At 39.8% G+C, this 13,680-nt stretch overlaps 1 protein-coding gene across 1 annotated transcript in view; it reads right to left on the bottom strand.

Moving 5' to 3' along the window:
* KALRN (kalirin RhoGEF kinase) overlaps nt 1–13,680 on the bottom strand; it is a 640,142-nt gene that overhangs the window by 215,130 nt on the left and 411,332 nt on the right. Inside the window, 3 exon segments of the mRNA XM_023520165.1 lie at nt 4,121–4,213; nt 8,983–9,072; nt 11,488–11,557. Of these exon segments, the coding sequence (XP_023375933.1) occupies nt 4,121–4,213; nt 8,983–9,072; nt 11,488–11,557 (253 nt within the window).

Here is a 13,680-nt window from a genome sequence, read left to right on the forward strand (position 1 = left end):
AGAAAAGATAATTTCCAACTATCTTAGTAATCATAAAGATCATGTGGAATGATTTTGCTCAAAGCAGAAAACTGATGGCTTCCATTTTTTTCTTATCAGGGTTATTGGATCTTGCTTGCTTTGCCACTGGGAGGGAAATAGTTAAGCATCAGATCTGCAGTCTATACTCTCTCCTTGAGGGGTTCAGGGAGGGAGAAGGTAGGGGATGGATGGATGGATAAGGATGTATTTCCAGGAAAGGAAGAAGTTGACCAGATCAAACCTTGTAAACATGTTAATGACTGATATCCTGGAGAATAAACTAATGGTACTTGCTAGCAGGAGAGTCTTATCTATGGAATGCTTTTAGTAGAATATATCTGGCCTGTCTATCCAAAACTTCTTAGGGTAAACAAACCTGGAATCTGTAGCTTTAGGAGCATGGCTCCCTGGAAAGTATCACATAAGTTATACAACTATTTAAATAAAAAATGAGTACATTTCATGAACAGAATGGCTCTCTTTGGGGTAAGTGAGATGATACAGCACATATCATTTAGAAACCTGTATATTAATTTGAGCCATAGCACATCCTGATGCTGCATGAAAGGACTTGGAACTGTTAGAAGTCCTAGACTTCTGTTTTATCTCTGCCTTGAGATTATTTGTACTCTTGAAATTACAGTCATGAGCCATTGAACAATGGGGATACAATCTAAGAAATGCACGTTCGGCGATTTCATCACGTGAACATCACAGAGCATACTTATACAAACCTAGATGGTACAGCCTGCTACACACCTAGGCTATATGGTACAGCCTATTGCTCCTAGGTTACAAGCCTGTACAGCATGTTACTGTTCAAAACAACACGAGATTAAATCGAGCACAAGAGAAAAATGATGCAATCAAGAGACAGGATAAACACAAGACATATGAAGCTGCTGCCGGTGTAACACAGCATACTATTTCACAGCAAACTTTTTTTTTTATAAGTAGAAAGAGTACATTCTAATCATAAAAAGTATAACATAGTAAATACATAAACCAGTAACATAGTCGTTTATTGCCATTATCAAGCATTATGTACTGTACATGATAGTCTGTGCTATATTTTTATACGAATGGAGGTGCAATGGGTTTGTTTACACTGAGTATCACCACAACACATGAGTAATGCATTGTGCTACAATATTACAATGGCTACGCTGTCACTAGGCAACGGGAATTTTTCAGCTCCATTATAAACTTACGGGGCCACCGTCACCCATGTGGTCCACAGTTGACTGAAACATTACGCAGTACTTGTCTGTACTAGCAGCAAGGCTTTACACTTGGTAACTTATCTGATTAGTGAGCATCTGACATAAAAATTCAACCCTCTGTGTTATCTTGGACACCTTCCATGTGAAGGAGGGAGATCTCAGTGTCCACAGAAGCGGTAAACTGCCCAAGCACGTGTTTGGCAGGTAGAAGCGACCGGTTCTCAGCTCTGCCTTTGGTACCACGGCATCAGTACAACGGCATCGTTAAGAAAGTTGCGTTTACTTCTGCCAATCTGATGTGCTTTGATTCTCCCCACTCCTTTCCTAATTCTAACCCTCCTAACCTTGTTTTCAAACATTATAAAAGGAACTTCTAGACAGGAACAGAAGAGAGGAACAAGAAATATGCTTCAGTTTACAACAGGAAGCACCAATTAGTTTAACCCCTAGAGCAATTTGGCAAGTCCACTGATCAACCAGCAAAGCCAATGAGCTCTCCTCAGATCCCCACTATAGTTTATGATGAAGAGAAGGCTGAACATTTAATTTACACTCCAAAAGGAAAGCTGTAGCAGATGTACATGGAGAATATTGAACACTCTAACTGATAGATAGCTTTTATTTTCATGGAACACCTAAAGTAAGGAACCCCAGAGGATACTGATAATTAAATATTAACCTATCTGGAATAAAACTGACTGTAATGAGCAAATAAATCCTATATTATTTACTTACAGTAAAAGCTCAGGAAACTATTTCTTTTAATCAGCAGGCACTCTGCTACCAGCACATATAACAGAGGTCAAAATTATGTTAAGTCTTCTTTCCAATAATTCTACAACTTCTCCACAATCAAATTCCCACTACTGTATCTTTCCCTTCTCAATTACCTGCACAATCATCTCTTCCTAAAACATTCAATACAAAACGAAGGCCCAGAGCCCACCCCTCCATCTGCTTAAAGCAAACACAGGACAGCCTATCCATTCTCTATCTCCCTCCCTTGTCCCTGTCACAAAATTAATCCTAAGAACCTCAGCCTTATGGATTAAAATGGGGAGGTGAAAAGCTATATTTCTCTTAGAACTACATCTTAGTTGATTTAAGACACTGGCAGTGTGGATGGGTGAGGTGTTTCTGCTTGTTTATTTGTTTGTTTGAATTCACGACTCCACTAATTCCTGAAAAGGCTTTGAGATACTTAATTAAAACACACACACACACACACACACACACACACACACACACACACACACACACACATTTTAAAAAATCTTCTGGCATAAGAAAAATCATTTAGAAGGGTCAAGCATTATGCAGGATAGGAAGAAGATAATTACACACAAAAATCTGGGCTAATGAGAAACTACTGTAAGTAACCACAGAACTCAACACTATCTGATAGTCAAAAGCAAAGAAAGACCTAAAGCTCTTGTGATTTAAAGGCAGAAAGCACATCGATTTTTCAGGAGAGGCTCCCCTCCCCTTGCCCCACGCTGGGATCTCACGAGAAATTCCGAGTCTTTAGAAAAGAAACTTCAAAACACAAAGAGCATGACATCTCCAAAAGCAGTTCTGCCAAAACAGCCAAGGTATCCTGCCCATTACTTCTCACACTAGTCCTCAGTAAAGGCCAGAGGCATGATGCTGCATTTTAAATTCTCTAGGCCATTTCTGCAGGGTTGGACGACTTCAGTGCCTGGGAGCAGAAGCCAACAGTCTCTTCTTGGAGACAGGAAGTAGGTTTGAAGGAGGCTGAAGGGAAAGGATGGTGCATAGCCCTGCACTGACCTAGACCCGGAAAGAAAGGTCTGGGGCGCAGGCTCACTGCTGCTCCCACTCTGCTCATCGTAGAACCACAAGCACTAAGCCAGGCAGACCCCATGGACCAGACCAGTGGGCACACTCCAGCATGACTAGAAACCTAGATTTGAAGCCAGACTGGTTTTCAAATTTAGCAAAGCTAGAATATGTGATATTCTGCAAATCTCTCTATACATGAGTTGAATTGCATCAGATTTTTCTCTGGAACTATGTACTATTTACAATACTCCTCTCACTATCCTTTGCATTTGAGGAGCAACCAGCAAAACATTCAAACTTAGGGAAAACGCTGCCCTTAAGAATTAATATAGACAAAAGCTATATAACTGCCTATAATATTGATTTCCCAGGCTTTCTTTGGGGAAATGTCATATTTTTCAGACAGTTAATGTATCCTTGTTTGAGAAGAATCAGCCCAAATTACTTAGTACTTTACCTAATTCGATTACTTGACTTTTAAAGAAAAGATTTTGGAGAAAATCCAAATCCCTTGGTTGGCTTCAGAAGAACCCCTAACATATGGGATACTACAGAGAAGAGTGTGATTGTGTTTTAGTATGCACTCTTTGACTATTTCCTCTCAAAATCTGACAATCTTGACACACAGAGATTAAAGCAATGGTAGGTGCAGCCCTGGGCCTCCACTGCCCATGCAGACTGGCACTGGCCCTAAGATCTTGACCCTTGATCCTATCAGAAGCAGAGAACATCACCAGAAATTTGCCCCAGGAGGGGAAGACAGGAGAGGCTCTAAGTACCAGCCAGTGCTTGGGGTGGCAATCGCTAAAAGCTGTGCAGTGGTGGGTAGGTGTAAAAATAGTTTCAACCTTTCCTGCTCCCATTTCTCCTCTTTCCCTCTATGAATAAGCATCTGGAATTTCATGAGATAGGAAGGACATGCAGTCTAGAGCAAGCAATGCCAGTGTGAGCTCATCTCTGAAGTTTTACTCTAGGTCGAGGGAAGGTCTTCAGGGGGAAAGTGTCCTATCCTTGGGCAAAGCGGGGACGGCCCGGGCATTAGCTGCAGATGAGACAGAGGGGAGGGGAGGTACCTTCAGGAGCAGCTGGTACTTGGTGATTCTCTGGACAGGCTTAATTAGGTAGGAAGAGATGGAGTTGGCCAGACCGTGCCGCTGCTGTATCTCCTACAGGGATGAAAACAGGCACCATTAGATTCCGATATGCGTGCGTGCGTGCGTGCGTGCGTGTGTGTGTGTGTGTGTGTGTGTGTGTGTGTGTGTTATGGGAGGAGGTAGGCAGGGCAAGAAGAGAGGAGAAAAGAAAAAAAGAGTAGACAATTAGGAAAAACTGTCCTTTGATGGGAGAGAAGGGAATAGAAAAAGAAATAAGGAAGACCAAGATGCATATATAAATGGAAAAAGGGAGAGACAGCGAAAGGGGAGCTTAAGGAAAAGAAAGTAGATTTATGAAACCAAAATGGAACTTAAGAAGAAATGGAGAAAGATAAAACCAGAAACAGAAAGTGTAAAGGAGAAGTGTAAAACGGAAGGATAAAGGAGAGATAAACAAGTAGAAGTGAAGGGAAACAGACCCAGAATGGAGGAAATGAAAGGAAATAAAAGGGAGGATGAGAATAAAGGGAAGGCAGAGAGCGAGGCTCTGATTTCTAGTCCGACGACTCCCGAGTCTTGTCTGTTCTCAGTCTCCTTCTTAAACCTGCACTGGTACAGCTCTCTTTCCCCATCCCTCCTCTCTTTAAATTTAACACATCCCAACTTGGAATTACCACTTTTTCCTTATAATTTTTTCATTGTGATCAGTGGTACCTCCCTCATTCTTCAGGTCTATCAAGTTGGAAACGATGGAGTCACTTTTAGTTGTTTTCCTTCTGTTGCCTCTGACAAGAGGGAAACACCAGTCTTTCCCACCCATTTTCACTGATACTACCCATCATTCATGGCCAGGCTATGACCATGGTCTCTAACTGTTGTTTGTGCCTCCGAGTCTCTCCTAGTAGTCCCCTCTCTATCTTCCACTCCCCAAGGTTGAGGTGTTCGGAAGGTTAGAGAAATGTTCATGTTTATTCTCTTCCTTCGAGAACCTGATATTCTAGCGAGTGGAGAGCACTCACACGCATAAAACAGGGAGCAAAAAAGGACAACAAAAAGCGTTCTCATTGGTTACAGCCAGCAAGACTAGAAAGGAGTCATTGGGTCCAGGAGTAGTCATCGGGATCTTTGTAGAGATAAAGCCTTCATCTGGGGCTTAGAGGAAAGGTAGGGGTGCTGTGGCAGAAAGTTGAAGGAATGGTACTCTATAAAGGGAAAACATATAAAACAAAATATACAGGAAATAGTCATTGTGCATTTAGATGATAATGAGGACCATGCCTGAATAGTACAGAAGATGTATACCGAGATTCTAGAAAAAGTGAAAAATACGGTTAGATGAACAACATGTATTTAGGTCTTTGATGGAGTTGAGCTAGAATAAAGAATTAGGATTTGATGGTGAGGTTCTCAATGGTAAAGTACCTAGATCCTAAAACATGGTGAAAGCAGCATTTTAGAAAAAGTAATATGAGCCTAATAGCAACATGGTAGGGAGAGGCAGGGAAATAGAGACAGAGGGACCAGTTAGGAAGTTATTTAACAGTCCAAGTTTGTAAACATAGAGCTAACAAAAATGATCCAGCAATTCCTCTCCTAGGTATATACCCAAGAGAAATGAAAACATTTGTCCGTACAAAAACTTGTATACAATGTTTCTAGCAGTATTATTAATAATAGTGAAAAGGTAGACACAACCCAAATGTCTACCAACTGATGAATGGAAAAACAAAATGTGGTATATCCATACAATGGAATACTATTTGGCCATAAAAAGGAACAAAGTACTGAGACATGCTATTAACACAGATGAACCTTGAAAACATCATGCTACATGAAAGAAGTCGGTCACAAAAGAACATAGTACATGATTCCATTTTAAGGAAATGTCCAGAATAGGCATATTCATAGAGATAGAAAATAGATCAGTGGTTGCTTAGGGCTGGCAGAATAGGTAGGAGGATTAGGTGGGAGGTGAGAGCTAAAGGGTGTAGGGTTGCTATTTGAGGTAATGAAAATATTCTAAAATTGACTATGGGGATGGTTCCACATGTCTGTGAATATATTAAAACCATAATCCATATGTATACCGCCAGGTGTGTTAACATGGGGGCTTTCCCTAAGCTTAGTGAGAACAAAGCATTGAGAAGAATAAAAGAAACATTTTAAAGTTAGACAAGATAGGACTCGCTACGTGGCCACGGAGGAGGGTGAAGAAGAGGGAATGATAAAAAAAATTCCATTTCCTGTCAATTATTCCATAAAGTAGCAATTTTCTCACTTATTTGCTTCTTCCCTAGAGGTGTTGATTACAGCAGGATTTGTTCAACAATAAATAGGCAAAACGTTTGGCAGCTTGACTCTCTTTGGGCAAATGAACAGCATGAATTTATTTGGGAGCTTTGGCAAGAGAGCACAGGCAATAAACACACCTTTGATAGTCTTCCTTCTCTGAAAAGACGCCCAGCTCTGAGAAGGTTGCATGTGGAGCAGTTAGGAAGTGGCTGCCTCCAGCATTTAGGTCAACAAACCAAGCTTAGTAACCAACACAGCATCAGACATCAAAGCCTCACAGTTTCTCACATCGGGAGTAGAAAATTCTGGATCAAGTGAATGTGTGGGCCTTTCTAGGACTTCAATTTTCTGTGTTCTCTTTAACAGGTAATAAGAGATTGCCTTTATTAAGGATTCATCTCTTTTATAGAATGAGGGCCTAAAGCAGATGTTTCCTAAGTGTAGAACATAGGGAAACCCTTCTGATGGAATGGAAAAGAAGTTACAGAGAATATGCTATCTGGAAAGCTTTGGGAACAATCAGGAGAGTTTACTGCTCTCCCTGCCCATCTCCAGGACAAGCTCCAGGAATTCATACTGCACTGGATTTCTGGCTTCCATTGGCCTTCCCAACTAATGTAGAGGCTCACTGGGCACTATGTTGGAAATAGAGGATAGGGTAAGAAATTTGGGGTAGATCTCACTATTAATCCAAGTCCAGAAACTGGCATTGAGGAATGTAAGACTAAAGGAAAATATGGTTAACACCAGACACTGTCACGTGTACAAAAAGAAACAAGCAAACTATCAGTCAACCTCAAGGGGCTCACAAAGGGGGGAGGTGTGTATGAGAGAAAGGTACATTGTTAACCTGCCAAAAGGCAAATCGCTACACATGCATAGAGAAAGGAAAGGATTCATGCAGGAAGCAACATTTGACCTGCAAAGGATAGGAAGAATTCTGAAGAGTGACTGTGTGTGTGCATGTACATGTATGCACAGAGGGGTCACAATCCATTTTAGGTGGAGGGAACAGTGTGAGCAAAGATAAGAAAGCAGAACAGTCTAAGATATGCTCAGAGCACAGGACACATATGTTTAGAAACGTGCTAAGTAGAAGACAGGACACAGTGCATTTAAAACTTCAAAAGGACCCTTCTGGACTGTTGATGAATAATCAACCAGAGATATCTTAAGGAAAATACATAATTAAGCAAAGATAATGGCATAGAGCATCCAAATAAACTCTGATACCAAGTTAGAGAAGCACTTTTTTTGAGTCTTCTGTTTTACAAAATCTAACCTCAGTCATTCCACTTTGGGACACTTAGACCATTTCCATACTGATGATTCATTAAAAAAATCATGTGTTTTTTCTTGTCTGGCTTTCTCTCATTCAAGTCATTTCTTCATTGAACAATATGATCTTTACTGAACAATTCTGTTATGGCAGTATCAGGCTAGAAAGATGCTCAGAAAAGGTTTATTCTGAAAATTTGAGTGTGGGAACCATGTTTAAACATCTGTATTCTCCTACCTACCACACTATCTTGCTTACAATTTACATTTAAATATTTATGGAAGGAATGAAGCTGCCTTCATTCAGAAAGGTAGACTGCCAGAATGACCATCACGCTACAGTCTTTCACTAAATTTCCTTTTCCCCCTCATTTCTTCTCTCTCTCTTGATCTTCCTCTGCAACCTATAGTGACCCATTTGATTCTGTCACTTTAGGTCACTCTCTGGGGACCAGCACTATACAGACTTATACCATCATTAATCCACAGGCTTGGATCCTCATTCGAAACCAAAGGACCTGTTAAGCTGGCATGTCCACTCTGACTCTTCTCCCGGCTCCATTACAGCACAAGTATTCAACCCTGGCTGTACATGACTCTCACCTGGAAACTTTTAATTGCCCAGCCCATACCCAGGCCAATCATATCAGAATTTCAGAGGGGGAACCAGAACCAGTATTTTGCAAAGTTCCCCATGTGATTCCAATGTGTATTCAAAGTTGAAACGACTGCATCAGAGTAGCATTTTAAAAACCTGAGTGGGCGAGTCACCTGGAGGGCTCCTTAAAACTCAAATTGCTGGGCTTCAGCCCTGGAGATTCTGATTCAACAGATCTTCAGGAAGGTGTCCAAAATACGCACGTTTATCAAGTTCTCAGGTGATGCTGATATGGGTGGTCTGAGGACCACACTTTGAGAACCCCTACATTTGATGGAGCTACATATGAAGCATAAGTAAAACATCTTAACTAACGCCTGCATCACAGTAGGCCTCCTCTACATACGAGGTTTATGACTCGTCTGGGTTGGTGTTAAAACACGGAGGCAAGTGCTCCTTGTCCAAAATCACAGCACTTGAGGTGGGATGGGATAAAACAAAACAAGAAAACACTGCTTTTGTTTTCTTCCATGCTTTATCCACGAGATAGAGGTTTGGGGTGGCCAATAAAGAAAAGTGAGGAACAAAAGGTACTTAAAAACCCATTATTCCAAAGTAGAAAAGCATTTCCACCTGCTAAACCATGGCTCAAGAATGGAAAATCACTGCTTACATCAAAGAAGGTGCCTGCATGCTCCAGGATCAGCTGATTGGAATCAGGCTTGTTTTTACAGTAGGTGACGTACATCTGAAATTTGTCTGCCTAAAAAGAACAAAGACAATAACAGATAAGCATCCATTTGTTTTTCCCTTCTGTTGACTGTGCCTACAAGGCCCATCAAAAGCTGTGCAGTTAAACCCTCAGATATGATGTGCCACAGGATTATCTGTGGCAAATGTTCTGGGGTCATCTGGCCCATGCTCCCCTAACAAATTTTCAGGAGAAAGCTATCTGAAAATGAGCTCATTTTAATACTAGTCTGTGCTAGAAAGAATTAGAAAAACCAATTCACTTATCATAATGTATTCTTAAATTGGACAGAATTTATTGAGATTATCCCCTTTTCTGGATTACCCACAATTGTGCTTCCCATCTTGAAAAATGACAGCATTTGCTCTAAAAACAAAAATCAAAGAATGAAAATGAAGTATTATTTCAGAGGTAGATCTGCTGGAACACCATGTCTCCTTTGGGGGTAGTTTGTAGGGTGTGTCAAGTGACTATGCTGTCATCTCCAATTTCTCAAAAGCAATGAAGGGAGAAAAGAAAGTATGGTGACCCTTTGGTGCAGGGTCTAAGCAATAAGTCCTAACCAGATTGTTTCTTAAAGTCGAGAATGTTATGATTTGGTGAAAATTCATTTCTTATTTCTCTCAGTACGCTCTGGATTAATGCTACTCACCCTTTCTACTGGGAAAGGTGTGAGTATTTTGGCCACCAAGTATTTTTTGCATTTGTGAACGCTGCCCATCTTAGTGCCTATAGAACATTTGGGATGTCCTTTTCTGAGAAAGCAGCCTAGGTACACATTATAGCAGGTTTCATTTATGCCAGTATCTTCCTAAGTCCTTTCTATATATATTAACTCATTCGATCCTCATGAGAGGATGTGGTGAGCTCTAGTATCATCATCTCCATTTTACATGTGAAAACTGTGGCATAGGTTGGTTAAGCAACTTAAGTAACTTTAAATTCCCATAGTTAGAAAGAAGTACAGCCCAGGCAAGCTGACTTAAAACTTCCTGGTTATAGCCATTGCCTTTCAATACATTACAAACAATTCTTTCTACTCCTGAACTAGCCCTACGTTAAGATTATGAGGCTTAAGAAAGTAACCTTGGGATAATTCTTGGCAAAATGTGCATATTTTATGCAATCACCAAAGGTTTTCTGAGACCAATATTTGAGTTTATGTACTACCTGGGAGATATTCATCATCCCTAAGAGATGTTGATAAATCATACTTATGACTGACTGTAAAGCAAATCCACAAATTGTATGAAACAAGATACAAAAAAATCTCTTCATTTAATGGTCAGTCTTGTTTTTTCTTTCCATTGGCTGTGCAAGGGCTCAAAAATTATTTATCAGAATTAATGCGAAGTGTGCATGGGCTCATGTATTTAGAGGTAGAAAATGTATTAGCATAAAATAAGATGGCAGTCTGAGACTTTCTTAAGAAATGAGAGAATGCCAAGAAACAAATGTGAAAGTTTCATGAAAAAAAAAAAACAACTCGGGTCTTGAATCGCAGAACTAATTGTGATACTTATGTATCAGTGGACTGGTCAATCTCCTAGCTCATTTGAAAGGTTCCCATCTATAAAATATAAAATATAACCATAGCCTTGCCTATTCTGTAGAGCTGTTGCGAGCATAAACTCTTGAATCGTGAAGACAGTTTGAAGAGTAAGTAGTCTATTTTGAGTGGAAGTTATAATTCGATAATTATTAAATATTAAAACTCCTGACCCTGGAGAAGTATTGCCATGTTTAGTTGCACTTAGTGTGCTGGGTGAACCTCCCCAGAGATGTCTGCACTCATATCACGAACCTGAGCTCAGAATAACGTGGTGGGGAGATGCTAATGGAGACTGTTTCCATTTATATAATTAGAACTTGGTACCTTCAGCCCATTCGCTAGGCCCATAAATAAGAGCACCAAGAAAAAGAATGACTACATACTCATCATGAAGGTCAGAATTGGGATGGATACCCAAGGAGTCTGTTCTTCTCTATTAAGGAAGAAAACATAACCAATGCTTTGGTACTTTGATGGATTCCTAAACTTCTTATTCCCAAATCCTCATCCAGTTAAAAACAAAAACAAACAAAAAATACAACACAACAAAACAAAAACTAGTGGATGGAGCTGGAGTAGTTCCTCTACCATGGGTGGTGGTCTTGTTCCAATCTCCTGATATCTCAATTTAAGAAAGTGCTTAGAAAACTTAGTGTAGCACTCGGACGCACTGTCCCAGAGAGGACTCTACTCCTCTGGAAGGGACTGCTGCCCTCAGATCTACTCTTGGCCCTGCTCTACAGATCTTGGTCCTACATTAAAATGTCAGTGACACCAATCCTCAGGTCAGACGCTGAATAGTGATGCCGTCTGGTACTCTCTGAACTCCTGGAAAGCATGGGGCAGTGGGAGAAGAAGGATTTCAAGTAGGTTACCCAGGTAACAAAGCAGTGTCCCACATCCTCAGGCAGCTGCTCGTACTTCTCCAGCTCTTTGAGGAAGATGCTGCAAGGGGAGAGAAAGGCTGAGTCAGACATCTCTGTTCTGTTGACCCTCTGCCCCCAGAGGATTATGCTGAGGCTAACACAACCCTCCCTTATTTATACATGGCTTTTTCACTAAGAACCACTTCAATAAAGTGGTTTAAAAAAAATTATTACCATAGGAAACCAGGTGAAGGAACAGGGTGGATGAAGATGGTGGAGGGAGGACTTCTCAATCTATACTTTCATATTTAATTTTGATTTTAAAAATTCAAAAATTAAATAAGATATAAAGCAGTTCTGAAATATTCCACCACTTACCTCCTCTACTGGAAAAAATAAATTTTACTGATTTGACTTATTCTACTTGACTCATATCGTCCAAGCATTCCAGCAATATCTTTTAATTAGAATTGGTTATGGGTTTTATGTGTGTGTGACTTGTGTACTTATAAGCCATAGAGTTGAGAAAGATGCTGCTTTGGTTTAAAACATATATACGGGCAAGTAAAAATATTTGGCAAGTCATATTTGGAAAGCCAAAATGCTAATAATAATAGGTGGGTGGGAACAAAGATGATATATATGTTTCTGTCTATCTGCAATTTAAATTTTTCTACACTAAATGGGTATCACTTTAGTAATAAGAAAGTCACTTAAAAAGGTTTGGGGACTCCTCGCAGTATCTCTTTGTTGATAATCATCTTTTCCTAACATGCAAATTTTAGAGTATCCTGATCTGAATCATGGAACAAGAACAATTATAATGCAAGTTGAGCTTTGGAAATGCAAATATGTGCTCAAAAATCAATTAAGTATCATATTTACTGCTCCTGTTAGAAGAATTGCAGGTGACATGCATTTAATATGACTTCTAAAATCGAAATAAGAAAAAATATTATATAATGCTATAATTGAGAATTAAACCTTTTTAAATGCCACAAAGGAAACATCCTTTTTAGTTGCAAAACAAAGCAATCTGGCTCATTACTATATATATAATATGTTAATTCTGGAAAATTTCCATAACATAACATAATATGTTAATATAGTAACATAATATTAATTTTCATATATATTTTACATCTGGAACTGAATCCTAAAAGACTTTTATTATGTGGCTCTCTTCTTTGAGGAACACTAAATAATATAATGCCATGTTCACAAGTAGTTTTTTAGGAGGTGTCGCAAGGTTCCTTATGTGGTCATTTCTCATAGAGGCCTTCAATATAAATCTCAGTGAAGACAATGAATGAAAATCCAATTCTGAGCCATGATGGACTGAACAGGGCCTGGGGGTGGTGGCTGGCATGGCTTGGCAAATGGGGAAAGAGAATCTGATGAGCTATTCTAGGACTAGAACTGGTGACAGAAAATGAATAGCATTAGAGAAAGGAGGACCTAGGAGGAAGAAGAACTTGGAAGAAAGAGGAAAAAGCAGGGAGAATCTGGAGGCCCCGGGCACTAGAATAAACACGCTAAGCTTACAGGAATCCTCCACCTCCCCACTCTCAAGCTCTCACTCCAGTCCCCTAGTTTCTGACTCCCATGGTATGCAGACCCTTCTCCTTTAAGGGTTATCAAATAAATGGTAAAACAGCCTGGATCATGGCATCCCATGTAAAATATAAAATTGTATTTTTGTTTTAGAAGTTGCAAGGACACCCATGATGACTCACAGTTTCCCTCTTTCTTTAAATGACCCAAGGTCAGTGGCCTAGTCACTTAAGGTTAATTTTAAACAAATGGTAATTATACCGACAGAACTGATCATTGATTGAGACGCTGAAGACAGGGCTAGCAACTTTATTAAAAATCCTGGTAATTTAAATAGTGCAATTCCCTGACATTTTGTGATAGCAGCTATGGAAAGCTTATGGGAGGATGCTCAGTTTGAAAATCTTTAAGAAATAAAAGCACTATAAAATAAATTAAATGCATAGAATATTATTCCTACAATGAATGCCTTTCTGGAAAATGGAGATTTTAACAGCAACCGCCATTAGCCTGCCATTCTACTGATTCCATGTCTCACTTTCTTTTCCTCCTACAACTAAGCATAGGCTAAAGAACTAGAGTTCACACTTAGTGGCAGCCGTGAGAGGGGTCTTCCAAAGCTTCATTTTTCTCATCTTTAAATAACAA

The sequence above is a fragment of the Pteropus vampyrus genome, unplaced genomic scaffold (assembly GCF_000151845.1).
Source record: "Pteropus vampyrus isolate Shadow unplaced genomic scaffold, Pvam_2.0 Scaffold1, whole genome shotgun sequence".
In the NCBI taxonomy this organism is placed as follows: domain Eukaryota; kingdom Metazoa; phylum Chordata; class Mammalia; order Chiroptera; family Pteropodidae; genus Pteropus; species Pteropus vampyrus.